This window comes from Stegostoma tigrinum, chromosome 9 (assembly GCF_030684315.1).
Source record: "Stegostoma tigrinum isolate sSteTig4 chromosome 9, sSteTig4.hap1, whole genome shotgun sequence".
Taxonomy (NCBI): domain Eukaryota; kingdom Metazoa; phylum Chordata; class Chondrichthyes; order Orectolobiformes; family Stegostomatidae; genus Stegostoma; species Stegostoma tigrinum.
In genome coordinates, this window is record NC_081362.1 from 93,892,986 (window position 1) to 93,911,530 (window position 18,545).

The 18,545-nt window shown below is 42.6% G+C and overlaps 1 protein-coding gene across 4 annotated transcripts in view; it reads right to left on the bottom strand.

Moving 5' to 3' along the window:
• Window positions 1-18,545, bottom strand: part of LOC125454703 (collagen alpha-1(XII) chain) — a 266,793-nt gene that overhangs the window by 154,222 nt on the left and 94,026 nt on the right. For all 4 annotated transcript variants that reach the window (XM_048535772.2, XM_048535773.2, XM_048535777.2 and 1 more), the window contains 4 exons: window positions 17,262-17,407; window positions 10,791-10,920; window positions 8,570-8,709; window positions 2,216-2,345 (listed from right to left, as the gene is read on the bottom strand). In XM_048535772.2, the coding sequence (XP_048391729.1) occupies window positions 2,216-2,345; window positions 8,570-8,709; window positions 10,791-10,920; window positions 17,262-17,407 (546 nt within the window). The remainder of the gene's footprint in view (window positions 1-2,215; window positions 2,346-8,569; window positions 8,710-10,790; window positions 10,921-17,261; window positions 17,408-18,545) is intronic.

The following is an 18,545-nucleotide window of genomic DNA, read 5'->3' on the forward strand; positions in this document are numbered from 1 at the left end:
ACCCATGCACAGCGACAGATGCGTGTACCTTCTACAAGATTTACTGCAACAACTCGCCAGGATTCCTCTGGCAGTACTTCCCAAACTCATGACAAGGACACGGGCAGCAGAGGCACACGTACACCACTCCTCAAAGACACACGCTATCCTGACTTAGAACTTATTGGTGATATGAACTGCATAGAACTACATTGCTGCTCCTTCACCATCATTCCCTCGTAATAGCACTGAGCCTAAGTACTCTGAGGACTGCAGCAGTTCAAGAAGGTGGCTCACAGTTGTCATTTCCAAGGCAATAAGAGATAAGCAACAAATACTGGCATTGGTAGTATCATACGTCTCATGAATGAATAGAATTTCATCTCACTGTTGGGAAATCTGAGGAATGTGATGAGAAGGAAACTGTATCTTATGAAAATAATGTTGTTTCCAGTTTCTGCCAAACTATGCCCACTTCAACATAACGGTTGTTTGCATTAGGTAAATGGAACATTCAGCCACTAGAGAGAAACTTCAGTTAGTTCTTAACCATTCCTTGTTCAAGTATGCAATGGATGCAGATGAGAACTTCCCACCAAGCATTTTACCGGCTGAACAAGCCGATGCTATGGAAAGTAGGTGTGGGCATCTTGTTCCCAGGCTGCAGAGACAGTGAGAGTCTCCTTGTCACCTCTGTTAGGGTATTCCCACCACTATTCGGGCATTAAACTATATCAATAACCTTGGGGAATGCTGGTCAATCAGACCTATTGAGACTATTACAGCCATCACTGGGGCTTGGGCTATACCTGAGTGAAGAAGTGGGATCATGGCTGGAGGTCATGGGTGATGAGTGGGCTGGCAGCAGGCGGCTTCCTACTTTCTGATATCTGTTCCTTCAATTAGGCACTTCCAATCTAAAGTGACTTTGAGCAACAGAACTGCCTCACCCTCCCCAACCACTGTCGTCCACCTCAACTACACACCCTCCGCTTCCCACAAGGAGAGCCTACATGCAACTTCACATGTGCAAAGCTTTAAAAGTCACCTGAGGAACAACATTTTCACACACAGGATTGTCCATGGATGGAATGCCTGCCAGAGGAAGTGGTGGAGGCTGGTACAAGTACAACATTTAAAAGGCATCTGGAAGGGTATGTGAATGGGAAGGGTTTAGAGGGATATGGGCCAGATGCTGGCAAATGGGAAAGGATTAATTTAGGATACCTGGTCAGTATGGACGAGTTGGGCCGAAGGTTCTGTTTCCATGTTGTACATTCCCTTGACTCTATGTTTATTCAAGGAGTTTCCAATGTGGGAAATCTCTAACATCTTTGGGTTTGAACCTGCCAGGAGCATGGTGAGGCCCCGTAGCAGATATTAAATACCCAGTTGAAATTCTCAGTTGGTATTGGGTGGGTAGCCATCCAAGGAGCCTCTGCAGCAGACTCCCCAGCCAGTTAAATATCACCCCCTCACCCAATCCATCATGGTGAATGGCACCAAATTTCACCCAGTGAGACTAACTTCTTCCAAGGAATTAGTATCCAAAAGGGACTAGGTCACTTTTAGGGGAGACATATGTTTGGGGAAAATAAAATGTTTTCTGGGGCACTGGATAATTGCTTTTTAATGGGGGATTTGTGGGGTGGCCACTGTGGTTGGAGTTAGATTTCAGTGACTTATTGACCGGGATGCCCAGGGAAAAATGGAAATTGGATATTTATTCGAATAGGAAATACAAGAAGGGGCACAGAGAAAGGTCTAAAGAGTGGGATTAGCTGAGTTACTCAGATAAAGAACAACCCACAGATATGATGAGCTAAATGGCATCTTTCTGTGCTGTAACAATGTTAGAGTTCTCAGTATTTCGCTAATTCCCATTTGAAAGCTACCATTAAACTTGCTTTGGCCAACTATTCAGGCAGCACATTCCAGGCCAATAACAACACACTGGGTTTAAAAAAATCCTTCTCTTTTCTACTTTTATTGCTAACCATCTAAAATCTGTTGTCCATTGATTATCGATGACACAGCCAGTGGAAACCATCTGCCCTCCTTTATTACATTAAAGTGCTTCATGATTTTGAGAACGCCCATTCGATCTCCTCCTGAACTTCCCTGCTCGAAGATGAGCAATAAAAACTGTTCTTATTTCTCAGTGAGACTGAAGTTGTGAGATTTGTTACGGGCTCAATGGAAGCCCTCAATACTTGGACTGAAGAATCTCACTTACGTGTGTTTTCTCTCCCAATCAGGGGAGCTGAGGGACCTTGGTCATGCACTGCAGTAACTGCAACCTTATACTCTGACTGTGACGCAAGGCCTGACAGTGGCACTGAGTTCTCATTGCCGGGGATTTCCACCTGTCGGGTGAAAGAAAAGATAACGGTTACACTTGTTCGGGTAAGAGAGTAAATTTGTAGCAAAATACAATGTAAAGATCAAAAACAAACAACGGAAGAAGTCTATTGAGAGCAAATTACTGCAGGTGCTGGAATCTGTACTGAAAATAGCAACTGCTGAGGATCACAGCGGGAGCTTAGTTCTCTTTCTCCATCAAACTCACCCGAGAATTGTGTAAGAAAGTTCTAAGAAGCTTCTTGTCATGTCTGGGTTACTTAATGACAAGTTTCAAATACTGTACAATCTGGATTAATAGATATGCTTTTCCTTGGTTTGACTTAAGACTAAGTTCACTTTGTCTTGCTAGTGTTATGTCTTAAACAACCTGTTATTCCCCCTCCACCCCCTCACCCCCTCACCCATCCTAATCATGGTTCTCTTTAATTTTGAGTCTTTCTTTTTCCAGCTTGTGGTTTGCATCACCACTCCCCTCTGACCTAGCCTAGCAACACTCTCAGCTGTATCAGACTGGCACTGGCAAATTAAAATTAAAGTCACTACCAGTCCCACTCACTCATTAGAGAGAGACAGCTAGTAGTGGCTTATCCTGAGAGTTACCACACCCCAGGCAGGGGGAGAGGTTGAGAAGGGGGGACCGTCACTGTAACCTCAATCAGCACAGGAATTGAACCCAAACTAATGCTGTCACTCTTCATCACAAACCATCCAGCCAACTGAACTAACTGACTGCCTAACTAGCAATTTACGAAGGCACTCCAACACCACCCTCTCGGGGACGCAAATATGTTGGCCATTTCTATTACTTGATCTCAGAATGTGGTCATCACTGGTAAGATGGGTACTTAGTCCATCCCCTGTTGCCTCTTGAGAGCATCGTGATGGACTTCCTTTAGAAATCATTGTTTGGACATTAGCATAACTCATCTTTATTTAGAGATGCTTTTTGACTCAAATTCAAATTCTCCAGATGCCTGGATGAATAATTCAGAGCATGGGAGGTCAAATCTCTCCATGGAAAGTTTGATAATTTGAATTCTCATTATAAATCTAGAAACATATATGTTGTATTAATAAGAGTGACAATGAAAATGTTAGTTGTTGTAAGAACAAAAGGTCATCAAAACTAGGAAGAGCAGTGGGCCACTTGGCCATTGCGCCTGCCCAGCATTCATTGAGATTCTGGCTGAACTCAATTTTCCAGCCCATAACCTTCGACTCCCTTTGTAGATCAAAAATGGAGTTCGGCTCTGATTACATTCAATGACCCAACCTTCATTCCTCTTTGGCATGCTCGATTTTAAGGATTAATGACCTTCTCTAATGACATATGCATCTTTAATGGAAGACCCATCCCTCCTAGTTCTTGGTTCCCCAACGAGCAAAAATATTGTCTCAGCACCTACCCTGTCAAGGTACTTCAGAAACGTTTCTGTAAAAATCAGATCATCTCTCATTCTTGCAAATTCCAATGATGACAACCCCAGTCTGCTCAACCTTTCCACTTAAAAGAAATCCTTTATCTCAAGAATAAGCCAAGAAAACCTTCTCTGAATTGTTTTTAATGCAAGGATAAGCCAAGAGAACCTTCTCTGAATTATTTTTAATGCAAGGATAAGCCAAGAGAACCTTCTCTGAATTGTTTTTAATGCAAGGATTTCCTTCCTTAAATCTGGAGGCCAAAGCCATATTCAGTACAGTAGGTTCAACTTTATCAATGTCCTGCACAGTTGCAATAATGCCTCTGACTTTCAGCAAACACAGAAATTGCTGGAGAAACTCAGCAGGTCAGAACCAGGGTCACTAGACTTGAAACATTAACTCTTCACACATCTCAGGTGAGGGGAGAGGTTGAGAAGCAGGGACCTTCATTGCAACCTCGGTCACTACAGGAATTGAAACCACACTGTTGGCAAGGGTCTGCATCACAAACCACTCAACCAACTGAGTTAATTGACTGTCAAGAAGGCACAACAAAGCCTCTTCATCTACATGTGGCTCAGGAAATTTGGAATGTCCATAAGGTCCCTCACCAATTTCAACAGATGCACCATTGCAAGCATACTGTCCAGGTCTATAACGACCTGGTGTGACAACTGGTCTGCCCAGGACAATTTTTAAAAATCTGCAGAAGGTTGCGTACATAGCCCAGACCTTCACAGAAGCCAATCTTCCACCCATGGGCTCCATTTACAAGGCTCAATTGTAAGGGGAGTAGATAGGCAGTTCTGTGGTCGAAAACGAGACTCTCGAATGGTATGTTGCCTCGGGTCAGGGATATCTCAGATCGAATGCAGTACATTCTGAAGGGGGCGGATGAACAGCCAGCTGTCATGGTGCATACAGGCACCAATAATATAGGTAATAAATGGGATGAGGTCCTACAAGCAGAATTTAGGGAGTTAGGAGCCAAAGTAAAAAGTAAGACCTCAGAAGTAGTAATCTCAGGATTGCCACCAGTGCCACATGCTAGTCAGAGCAGAAATGAAAGAATAGGCAGGATAGATGAGTTGCTTGAGAGATGGTGCAGGAGGGAGGGGTTCAGTTTTTCGGCTATTGGAGCTGGTTCTGGGGGAGGTGGGACTATTACAAATTGGGTGGTCTACACCTGGGCAGGACTGGAACCAACTTCCTGGGGATGCTTTTGCTAACGCTGTTGGGGAGGGTTTAAACTAATGTGGCGGGGGGGTGGGAACCAAATGAGGAGGTTAGTGGACAGTAAGGAGGTAGTAACTAAAGACTATAAGGAACTAGATAATGAAACCAGTGTGACTAAAGGGAATAGTAGGCAGGGAGCAGATGATGAACGCAAAGGGACAGGTGGTCTGAGGTGCATTTGTTTAATGCAAGAAGTGTGGTAATTAAGGCAGATGAACTTAGGGCTTGGATTAGTACCTGAGTATGATGTTATGGCTTTTACTGAGACGTGGCTGAGGGAAGGGCAAGATTGGCAACTAAATGTCCCAGGATATAGATGTTTCAGGCAGGATAGAGAGGGAGGTAAAAGGGGTGGAGGAGTTGCATTTCTGGTCAAAGAGGATATCACAGCTGTACTGAAGGAGGGCACAATGGAGGACTCGAGCAGTGAGGCAATACGGGCAGAGCACAGAAATAGGAAGGGTGCAGTAACAATGTTGGGGCTGTACAACAGGCCTCCCAACAGCTAGCGTGAGATAGGGGCACAAATATGTAGACAGATTATAGAAAGATGTAGAAGCAACGGGATGGTGGTGATGGGAGATTTTAATTTTCCCAACATTGACTGGGATTCACTTAGTATTAGGGGTTTAGATGGAGTAGAATTTATAAGGAGCATCCAGGAGGGTTTTCTAGAGGAGTATGTAAATAATCCAACTTAGGAAGCAGCCATACTGGGCCTGGTGTTGAGGAATGAGCCCGGCCAGGGGGTTGAAGTTTCAGTAGGGGATTACTTTGGGAATAGTGATCACAACTCCATAACTTTTAGAAGACTCATGGGCAAAGACGAAAGTGGTCCTAAAGGAAGAGTGTTGAATTGGGAGAAGGCCAGCAATAGCAAAATTCAGCAGGAGCTGGGGAATGTGAATTGGGAGCAGCTGTTTGAGGGTAAATTCACATTTGAAATGTGGGAGGCTTTTAAAGAGAGGTTGATTAGAGTGCAGGACAGACATGTCCCTGTGAAACTGAGGGATGGAAAGGGCAAGATTAGGGAACCATGGATGACAGGTGAAATTGTGAGGTTAGCAAAGAGGAAAAAGGAAGCATACATAAGGTCTAGGCGACTGAAGACGGATGAAGCTTTGGAAGAATACGGGGAAAGTAGGACCAATCTGAAATGAAGAATTAAGAGGGATAAAAGGGGTCTTAAAATATCTTTAGCAAACAGGGTAAAGGAAAATTCCAAAGTCTTTTATTCATACATAAGGAGTAAAAGGGTAACTTGAGAAAGGATTGTCCCATGCAAGAACAAAGGAGGGAAGTTATGCGAGGAGTCAAGAAAATGAGTGAGATTCTTAATGAGTATTTTGAGTCGGTATTCGCTGAGGAGAGGGACATGGCGGATGTTGAGGTTAGGGATAGATGTTTGATTACTCCAGGTGAAGTCAGCATAAGGAGGGGGAAGTGTGTTGGGTATTCTAAAAGGCATTAGAGTTTACAAGTCCCCAGGTCCAGATGGGGTCTATCCCAGGTACTGGAAGACTGGAGAATTGCTAATGTTGTCCCCTTGTTTAAGAGGGGTAGCTGCTGGAGGAGATACTGAGGGATAGGATTTATTTACAATTGAAGAAAATGGGCTTATTAGAGATAGGCAGCATGGTTTTGTGCAGGGAAGGTCATGTCTTACCAACTTGACAGAATTTGAGGAAGTGACAAAGTTGACAGATGGGGGAAGGGTTGTAGATGTCATATACATGGGCTTCAGTATGGCGTTTGACAAGGTTTCCCATGGTAGGCTAATGGAGAAAGTGAAGTCGCATAGGGTCCAGAGTATACTAGCTAGATGGATAGAGAACTGGCTAGGCAACAGGAGACAGAGAGTAGTAGTGGAAGGGAGTTTCTCAAAATGGAGAACAGTGAACGTTGGTGTTCTACAGGGATCCGTGTTGGGACCGCTGTTGTTTGTGATATATGTAAATGATCTGGAGGAAAGTACAGATGGTCTGATTAGCAAGTTTGCAGATGACACTAAGATTGGTGGAGTAGCAGATAGTGAAGAGAACTGTCGGAGAATGCAGCAGAATATAGATAGATTAGAGAGTTGGGCGGAGAAATGGCAGATGGATTTCATTCCAGGCAAATGTGAGGTGATGCATTTTGGAAGATCAAATTCAAAAGGGAACTATACGGTAAATGGAAAAGCCCTGGGGAAAACTGATACACAGAGAGATCTGGGTATTCACGTCCATTGTACCCTGAAGGTGGCAACGTAGTTCGATAGAATGGTCAAGAAGGCGTATGGCATGCTTTCATTCATCAGACAGGGTATTGAGTACAAGAGTTGCAGGTCATGCTATAGTTGTATCAGACTTTAGTTCAACCACATTTGGAATACTGCGTACAGTTTTGGTCGCCACATTACCAAAAGGATGTGGCTGCTTTAGAGAGGGTGCAGAGGAGGTTCACCAGGATGTTGCCTGGTATGGAGGGTGCTAGCTATGAAGAGAGGTTGAGTAGATTAGGATTATTTACATTAGAAAGATGGAGGTTGAGGGAGGACTTGATTGAGGTCTGGAAAATCATGAGAAGTATAGACAGGATGGATAGCAAGAAGCTTTTTCCCAGAGTGGGGGGCTTAATTACGAGGGGTCACGATTTCAAGGTGAGAGGGGAAAAGTTTAAGGGAGATATGCGTGGAAAGTTCTTTATGCAGGGGGTGGTGGGTGCCTGGAATGCATTGCCAGTGAAGGTGGTAGAGGCAGGCACGATATCATCATTTAAGATGTATCTCGACAGATACATGAATGGGCAGGGAGCAGAGGGATACAGATCCTTAGAAAATAGGCGACAGATTTTGGTCGAGGATCCGGATCAGCACAGGTTTGGAGGGCTGAATGGCCTGTTCCTGTGCTGTAATTTTCTTTGTTCCTTGTTCTTGGCTTGCTGCCATGGAAAGGCTGCCAACATCATCAAAGACTCCTCGTTCCCTGACAATGATCTCCTACAACCTCTTCCGTCAGGCACGAGATACAGAAACCTGAAAACATGGACCAGCCAATTCAAAAACAGCTTCTTCCTGGCTATTATTCATTTGATGAATGGACTCACTAGCCTCAAATATTGCTGATCTTGTTAACATCGATCTTGCCTAGCGCACACCCTGTGCAATGTAACCTGTTTGCCTCTAAGTCTTTTTGATCTGTAGAATCTTGTTTACTGTGATCTGCCTGTACTGCTTGTAAGCAAAGCTTTTCACTGTGCTTAGGCAGTCATGGCAATAAATCAATCAAACAATCTCTCTTCACAGATGTTGCTAGACTTGTTGCATTTCTCCAGCAATTTCTGGCTTCTGCTTGCTTCTGATCTGCAGCATCCAAGCAGTTCTTTGAGTTATTTTTTATTACTGGCTACATTTAACCTGCTACACCTACTTCACCACTGATCTGAGTATTCCCACCGACTCCAATAACTCTTCATCCCCTAATTTAAGATTCTTTAAATCTTTTTCTTTAAAAGAAAGTGGGCAACAAATGTAGAAAGAATTTTTTTAAAAATTCATATAACTCTGCAAGCAAACATGTCACTTCACCTCTTTGACATTCTCGTCGCCCACTCCATTGTATCTGATCACATATTTAAGCACTCTGCCTGGTGCATGATCCCAATGGACCCGCATCTTACTGTGCGTAACATCGGAAAACCGGATATTGCGGGGTCCAGCCAGTGGCACTGTGGAGAAAGAAATGAAACAGAGCTCAGCAGAGAAAAATAGGTGACAAAATACCATGAAGCAAGTCAAAATAAAATCAGATACTGAGTTTTGACATGACTCACTGTGGCTACATTATGTGGGAGGCAATCGGGAATGGGGGGCCGATGGCGTTATGGCATTATCACTGAACTGTCAATCCAGAGACCCAGATAACATTCTGGGAACCTGGGTTCAAATCCCACCATGGCAGAAGGTGGAATTTGAATCCCATAAAATATCTGGAATTAAGAATCTAAGGATGAATCCATTGTTGATTCCTCGAGAAAAACCCACCTGGTTCACTAATGTCCTTTAGGGAAGGAAGTTGACATCCTTACCTGGTCTGGCCTACATGTGATTCCAAACCTAGCAATGTAGTTGACTCTGAACTGCCTTCTGGGCAATAAATGCTGCCTGGCCAGTGAAACTATCATTTCATTATTAAATATTTTCAAAAAGTGGCTCCGTTAAGAACAAGTTTAAGTTCCTCTGAGCACGTCTAATTTTTCATATTGGCATTAAACCCACTCCACAGTGATTTTTCACAGACCAAAATGCCTCTCAAAGAACTAGAATTTGTTTTCAATTTTTCACGGAGAAATCAAAAATTTACTACGAAGAAAACAAGGAATTCCAAAGGAAATGAAGTTTTCAAGCATTAATTAGAACCGTTCTGGGATTTGCACCAGAACACACTGTTCAACTCATGTGATAGCCACCATGCGATTGTCAAGAGAATCAAGGGTTCAGGGGAGAAAGAGGGAGAATGGAATTGAAAAACTTATGAGCCATGATTGAATGGTGGAGCAGGCTCGACGGGTTGAATGGCCAAAGTTCTGCTCCTGTGTCTTATGGCCTTGTGATAAAGGTCAATGCTACATTTGTGTTCTCATTACTTTTCATAGATTATACATGGTTTATAGCATAGAATTAGATTATCTGACTCAACCAGGCCATGCTCATGTTATGCTTTCCTTGAGACTCCTCCATCATCATTCCCATTTAAATCTATGAGCATTATACTTTGTTGCTTTTTCCCCGTAGTATTGTTGAGTCTATATTGTTTACTTTAAGAACTGCCTGCACTGAGAACATCCACATTAGGAAGTAAGTTTTTTTCTGAATTCACCTACCGATATCTTAGTGACTACCTTATCGTGACGACCTCTAACTAAGCTCTTCCCACAAGAGGAACCATTCCCTCTGTACCCTCACTATCAATGCCTGCCGTAATTTAAAAATCTCTGTTTGGTCACCTTTCAACCTTTTTTCACCCCGAGAAAAGAGACCAACTTGCCAATTGTTTTCTGACACAGATACCTAAACATCTCTGGCATGATCCTTAGAGATATCCTCTGAAAACTCTCCAATTAATCATAGACTCATAGAAACCCCACTGTGCAGAAAAAGACCTTTCGGCCCATCAAGTTTGCACCAAACCTCCAAGGAGGGTCTTACATCCTTCTGTGTTCTTCTACTTCCTTTTTGACAATATGGTGACCAGCACTGCACATAATTCAATGAAATATCTATCTATTCTATCACCCAGATAAACATCAAAGTAAGGTCATTATTCTTAATATTTCTTCCAGTTCTCTATCATACTGTGTGATATCCTCTGTCTATTCCCTTTGGTCCTATTCTCATATCTGGTTTCGATATTTCTTGTATCAGTGCACTTGTCTTTCATGATGCTTCAATAAGGAAACAAATGCCACTGTGCTTCTACAGTTCCAATTCCAAATGGATTTCCTTTCATCCAGAGGGTATAAGGTCTTCAACTTGAGTTCCTTCCACCATAATTTTGCCTGGTCACTTTAACCTAGCCCCTCTCTACCCTTCTGCTTGCACCTGCATGACCTGGAGTGTGAAACTGCTTCACAAAGATGCTGTTCTGCTCAATGAAATGGGTCCTCAAATTTCATATGCCACAAATTCAACTCCCTAAATTTCACCCCTGCCCATGAGCTGTTTTTATTTAAAAACCAAGCTGAAAAGTAGATGCAGAACTGAGTGAAAATCTGCTAGATTTAGCAGCGATGTAATTAAAGTCTCTTACAGGTAGTTTCTTGCACGCTCAATGGATCACTGGGAACATCACCATACAAGGCATGAATTGTAATGGTATATTCAGTGTTGGGAAATAAATTCTCCAGCCTCACATCGGTGTTATCAGGGCCAACTTTCAACTGCAAGAGAAAATATCAATCATTTGTAAATAATATGGATAAAGAATGAAGAGCAGAATTATTAGAAATTCACTTTAAATTACAATGAAATTGATGACAATTTCACACATCAATCCTAGTTTTTCTATCTGACAGACCTTCTATGTGTTCCTTACTATGTGAAGTTGAATATGTCTGCGAGTAATATTGATGCCGCAAACAATGTCATTACAGAACAGATTATCTGCATCTGGAGCTTGCTGCGCAGAAATTGGCTGCTATTTTTCCCCATTTCTATCTTATTCCCACGATTACGGGCCACACTTTGAGTACCCATTTGAACAGGTTTGGAGGAGGGGCAAAGGGCACTTGTTGTTAAATCCGGCCTGCCTGTTTCATACCCACCCAGCCCAGCCAAACACCACATTTACACCAGCAGTCCATGTGCTGTCAAGTGCCCCCTTCAAAAATGGTCAATTGTAGCCCTTCAGCTGGCAAGTAGTTCCCAAAAAAGACTCATTCCACCACCCTTGGGATTTAAGCGGCAACAGGAAAGGTGTCATCAACCCACCATTATGGGTTTGTGCTGAGCTAGAGGAGAGGAGCTCCCTCAAAAATCACCAAGCGTCTTCTCTGAGGTTTTGCTGCCTTCCAACTCCTAACCAGGTGGCTTCTGCCCCTCTGACCTCTCAACTCCTACACCCCAACAGGCATCACAACCATATCCCTCTAACACTGCCAGGTATCTTGCCTGGGCCTGCCAACAGGGCTCCTGGCAGAACCTCCCAATACTTACTAAATCCCAATTCAATGCCACATATCTCTGTCCCAAAGTAATTAAGAAACACAGTAGCTCTCTAAGGTTGTTGACAGGATGAAACCAGTTTGGAGCCAGGCAGTTAATTAAATTCTATTATATTAACGATAACATAACTTTATGCTGAAATGCTCCAGCAAAACTCAGCACAAGATGGAAGAACACCTCCTCATTTTGAGCACGGGAACCCTTGCAACCTTCTGGATTTAACATTGAGTTTAGTAATTTTAGGACTTAAGTACCTTTCATCACACATCACATGGTGTGCTACCACACACAACCCATTGTCAGCCATCAATAGTCCCCATTAGCAGCTATTCATTCCCCTTAGCTGACCTTTACCCACTCCTTTGCCTATCCAACTGTTTATTTCTTTCTCTGGATTCTATCTCTACCGACTGTTTCTCTCTGCCTCCTTCACCTCATCCTCTACATAAAACATCCTTTCCCATAGAGCCATCAGTTCTGAAGAAGGGTCACGGGGCCCAAAATGCCAACTCTGATTTCTCTCCACAGATGCTGACTGACCTGTTGAGCTTTTCCCAGAAATTTTTGTTCTTGTTTCAGATTTCCAGCATCCACAGCTTTTTCTGCGTGTTTTTTTTAAATATTAGGCAGGAGCTGGGGAAAATTCCCCAACACTTTCTTTCAAATAACAAAGTCTTTTGCTAGGGACATAGTTTAACACCTCATTTCAGATTCAGTATTTTCCAACTTCTCGCCTGAATTATATGCTTAAGCCACTGGGGCAGGGACTTGAAACCACAATCTCATCTGACATGTAGCCAATGCTGACAATTCAGGACTGAAGGAGTCCTCCCATAAATTGTTACTCAGCAGTTCTTAGAGTCCAAGACATAAATTACGCAATTATACTGACCAACATTAACTCTGTGGCTGGCCTCCCTATCCCTTTGACAACACTGCCTTTCTCGAGTGAGATTCATGCCAAAGCCAAAGTGGAGCTGAAGTGCTGCTTATGCTCTGCACACGGTCAGACAATGATGTGTTAGGCACTCAGTAAACGCTTCAGAGAAGTTTTGACTGAAGTTTAATGAGCCCACTTGGTATATATATAATTCTGTATTCACAAGCTATGTTACTTAAACAGGGAAATATTTGCAAGTGTTAAAATCTCTTACAAAGAGAGAAACTAAAGATTGTGACTGAGTAATAAAACCGAATGTGATATAAGGCAGATGGCGAGTGAAACTGTTTGGCTGTTTCTTAACACAGGATGAAATCCTGTGGGTCTGTCGTTAGGGATCATGTTTCACTGCCAATGACATTGCTTGTTGCTCATCGTTTTCTGCATTAATCAAGCAAAACATTCTTTAACAGCATCTTTTAAAATTCTCATATGGAATGTGGGTATTGCCAGCATTTGTTGTCCAGCCCCAGACGCCCTCAAACTGACTGACTCCCTGGGCCATTTCAGAGAGGAGTTAAGAGTGGACAAATTTGCTTTAGGTCTGGAGTCACATGTCAATCAGACCAGGTAAGGATGGCAGATTTACTTCTTAAAAGGCATTAGTGATACATTTTTACAACCATGGTTCATTACATGGTCAACACGTGGCCAGTTTTTAATTCTAGATTATTTTATTCAAATTTCATCATCTGCCATGATTGGATTTGAACCCACGGCCCAGAAAAATTGCATGAATCTCTAGATTAATACTCCAGTGGCATTGCCATCAGTTCCCCCGCACAATCAAAGTCCAAAACTTTTCAACAATAGTTAACCATTACAAACATAACTATCATTAAATCATTATATTGTTAGGCAAAGAAAATCATTGCATCCTCAATGACCCCACACCTTAATCTCAGGGCAGAATGTGCGCTGTACTTTCAAACAGACTTGAGGAAAATTATCCAAGCTTCAGCAGGTAGGTAGGTCAGAGAGCTGTGTGTATAGGCATCATATCACTGTGCTGGATATCAAGATCAAGGGACACAGGCCTGCAAGTTAGTGATATATCAGGCAGGCCTGGATACTCTTAATAATCTGTTTTTCTGTTGAGAGTGGCATCCCTAGCAGATACTGATTGGCCTGTTCTTGAACTGCTGTAGCTCTTGTGATAATAACCTCCAGTACATAGACCCAATGACAATGGAGGAGCAATGATGTGCACCCAAGTCAGGATGGATTGTGGCCCACAGGGGGACTCTGTGCCAACAACATTGCAATTCTTTCTTGTCCTTCTCCATGGGAAAGGTAGCCCAATAGTAAGCAAACATGGATAAGTTAATGCAGTGACCATCCATACTGCAACTGCAATGCAATAATAATTAGTGGCCGTGGTGGCAAGAGTGATTAGTTGGTGTATTCTTTTTTATATCCATTCCTGGGAGATTAGCATCATTTGCAATACCACCAATTATTGCCCATTCTTAATTGTCCTTGAGCAAACAGTGCAATGCTTTTTAGGGATTGTTGATTGTATTTATTCAGGCAAAGAGTGAGCATATAAGGTGGAAGATGAATGAAGCTCACAGCCACTGCTTTGGATGTAGCCATGATGGTTGATCCAATCTGCCTCAACTCACTCCTGAGACACTGTTGATAGGGGAGAAGACTCAACTTTCTCTGCTTTGAGATGGTCATTGTTGGAACTGTAGCACAAATACTTCCTTCTTTTGCACTGAGCAAACCGGGATGCCATCAACATCCTGTCTAGCATGGAATGGGCTGTCTCACTCTGGACAGCATTGTAAATGGAGCTGAATAATGCAGAATCAGAGAAAAGTCATGTGAAGCAGATCACGATGGAAGGTCCAAAAGCATTTGGCTCCAACATGGGAAAGTGGGAATCACTGGCAAAGCCACAATTTGTTGCACATACCTCACTGCCCTTGAACTTGCTCAGCTTTTTCAGCGACTTGTTGAGACTCTCATTGCTGTGGGTCTGGAGTCACATGGAGACTAGAATGGGTAATGATTGCAGATTTTCGTGCCCAAAGGGTATGGGCGAACAAGATTATTTTTTCCCAAAAATCAAGGATAGTTTCCTGGCTGCCATTACTGAGACTAGCTTTTATTTTAGATCTATTAATTAAGTGAATTTAAGTTGCTATGGTGCAATTTGAACCCTTGGCCCTGGAGTATTAATGTGCAGCACTGAATGACTAATCCAATCACATTACTGTTATGTCACTGTCTCCCCACAATGAGAGGGCTTTCTACCACCAACAGTTACCCTACATTGCAAAAGGATTCACTGATTCCACACTTGGTTGAATGTTGTCTTAAAGGTGAGGGCAGCTACTCTTGCCTTCATTCAGCTTGTGTGATATCTGGGTCAAGGTTTAGATCCAAGTGACTGTTGATAGAATTCAAAATGAGTGGGCAGGCTACTTTTAACCTGTGCTACCTCATGCCAGTGTGGTTAATTGCTTCCAACAATTGATTTGTGATTAGAATAAAGCTGAATAAGATGGTGGCTAGCCAAGCTAGTCAATTAGTCTTATGGATAAGAAATACCTGGGGGATCCAACAAATGTTGACTACTGCCAGTGTTCATAACTGTCCTGGAAGAACTTGGAACATGGAACAGCTTAATCTAATGCATAAGTCTTGCACGGAGGGCAGTTGCTTTTCTTCAGTGTCATGCGAGATGAACCAAACAGACAGGGCATGAGGATAGAAGAAGGCAAGGGCCTCAGGAACAAGCTGAGTATGGTCATTGAGCATTTATGGCTGAAAACACTTTCAAACACATTGACCTTATGTAACAATTCTTACTCTTATTCATTCTCTTTATCCACCACCAATTGTACTGAAAGTAGTTCAGAAAAAAGTTCTTGCATTGAAGGGATTTTCTTACAAGGATGCGTTAAGCAGACTGGGCAACTACTCATTGGAGTTGAGAAGAATAAGACGTGATCTCATTGAAACGTATAAGAATCTGAGCGGCTTGACAGAATACATGTTGAGAAAATGTTTCCTCTCATAGGGGAATCCAGAAGTAGGGGATTTTTAAACATAAGTGTTCTCTTTAAAATGGAAAAGAGGGTCTACGAATTTTTAGAATTTTCTTTCATATCGATCTGTGGAAATGGGGTCATTGAATATATTCAGAGTTGACTTAAACAGATCTTTTTAAAATCCATTACGGTGTCAGATATGATGGATCAAGTGGATCTTACTGGTTGATGGAGCAGGCTGCATGGGATAAATCATCCACTCCTGCTCCAATTCCTTGTGATCTTATCTACTTTATTTACTTTCTTTGCTCCTTCATTTTTCCTTGAGAAGGTGGTGACGAACCATGGTCATGGGTCACTTGGCCATTTCAAATGACACTTAAGGTCAACTCATTGCTGTGGCTTTGAACCCAGGGGCAGATCAGACTGAGTAAGGAGAACAGATTTTCTTCCCAAAAGGAGCAATTGTGAAACCGATTTATTTTAATGTATCAATACATTAATTTCATGATGTAGGGGTGCCTGTGTTGGGCTGGGGTGGACAAAGTCAGAAGTAACATGACACCAGGTTTCAGTCCAACTGGTTTATTTGAAATCACAAGCTTTTGAGCGCAAGCTCCTTTGTCAAGTGAAGTGGCATTACAATGAAATTACGGTTCCATCCACATCGCCTAACCACAATTTCATTGTAATATCACTGTTACTGATCCTAGCTTTGTTTAAAATTGTGTGGTTCGTTAGCTGCATTTAAATTCCCTCAATGCCAAGGCGGACTTGGGAGATGATGTTATGGTGGCAATGTCACCAGGCCAATGGGGAGACCCTTGGGTCATGGGTTCGATCCTACCACAGCAGTTTATGGGAATCTAGATGCAATAAATCAATCACCTGGCTTTGGAAGCTAGTGGCAATGATGAATTGTATAAAGTAATGTTGAGGGTATACACAGAGTGGCTCAGTGGTTAGTTGCTATCTCACAGCACCAGGGACGGGCCATTTTGTATCTGAAACCATGAGATTAAAATAAATTACCAAAGGGATGCTACAACGTAGCACCAGTTGTTTTGTAAAAATATTATGCGAGGATAGACCTACAGTAGCCTAATTGTTACGGTACGTGACCAATAGCCCTCACAAACTATTGAACTCCCAGAGTGGCAGTTGGCAAATTGGAGTTTAATTTAAAACAGGTCAATATTCATCGAAATCCAACTCTTTTAACAAATGTCTCCCGGGAAGTAGCCAAGCCGAGATTATGCGTGACTCCAATCCCACATAAATGCGGTTGGCTTTTAGCTCCCCAGATGTGGACTAACAGGCTACTTAACTGACAAAGTCCCTGCGGTTGAGGAAGAATTTATACTGCAACCATCATCTCCTCAGGGACAACTGGGAAATGAACAATAAGTACTGGCTTTGCCAAATGACACTAATCCTGAGAATAAATGATAAGTTGCTTTTTTGTCTCTCTACTCAGTCCATACACTAGTAAAATACAGAATCTTGGATCTCACAGAAGCTGGTTTGAGCAAATAATTGACCAAACAACCAGCTGAATGGAATTTGACAGGTAACACTAAACGAGCCAAGGAAGTTAAATTGTATTGTCCATTACCTCTTTCTGAGCTGTTGGCTGACTGGCATTAATTGGTGTGTAGAGCAGCATATATCCTGAGGCACCCCTAGCTGGCTCCCATCTGACATTCATCGTGGTAGGGGTAACATCGTAGACATTTAAGTTTCTCACACCAGGGATGGGCACTGTCAAAAAAGAATTGAAACATCACGAAGAAGCAATCGCAAATAAAACAATTTGTCAATGAACAAAGTGATATCCTGGTATCTGACATCCAGCTCCTCTTCAATTAGCTTGAGGCAGATTTTCTGACTAGCAAAAAAGAGCCTTGAAATTCCAAGGGAAACATAGAAGCGTAGAAGATAGGAGCAGGAGGAGGCTCTCTTCGAGCCTGCTCCACCATTCACCACGATCATGGCTGATCGTCCGATTTAATATCCTAATCCTGCTTACTACCCATAAGGTTTGATTCCATTCATTCCAAGTGTGAGTCAAGTTGCCTCTCGAGTACATTCAATGTTTTAGTATCAACTACTTCCTGTGGTGATGAATTCCACAGGCTCACTAATCTTTGGGTGAAAAAATGTTGTCTCATCTCTGCCGTAAATGGTCTACCCCTCATACTGTGGCTCCTGGTTCTGGACACACCCACCACCGGGAACATCCTCCCTGCATCCAACCTGTCTCGTCCTGTTAGAATTTTATAAGTCTCTGAGATCCCCCTTCATTCGCTTGAACTCCAGTGAAAACAATCCTAACATAGTCAACCTCTCCTCATACATCAGTCCCACCATCTCTGGAATCAGCACTCCCTTGAGAGCAAGAGCATCCTCCCTCAGAAAAGGAGGCCACTCACCTAACCTCTCCAGATCATGCTGAAGGATCTCTGCATCCTTTTCACATTTCACCTTCCCACCCAACTTGGTATCATCTCCAAACTTTGAGACGTATATTTTGTTCCCTCATCCAAATCATTAATATATACTGTTAATAATAATGATTCTATGATTCTATTCTATTTTATGAACAGCTGGGATCTCAGCACCGATCCCTGTGGCACCACACTAGTTACTGCCTGCCAATTTGAAAAGGACTCATTAATCCTACTCTTTGTATCCACTCTGCCAACCGGTCTTCTATCCATCTCAATGCACTTCCCCCAATCCCATGCACTCTAATCTTGCACAATAATCGCTTATGCGGTACTCTGCCAAAAGCATTCTGGAAGTCCATATATACTATATCGGCTAGCTCTCCCTTGTCAACTCTACTTCTATGTCTTCATAGAATTCCAACAGATTTGTCAAGCATGAGTTCCCCTTC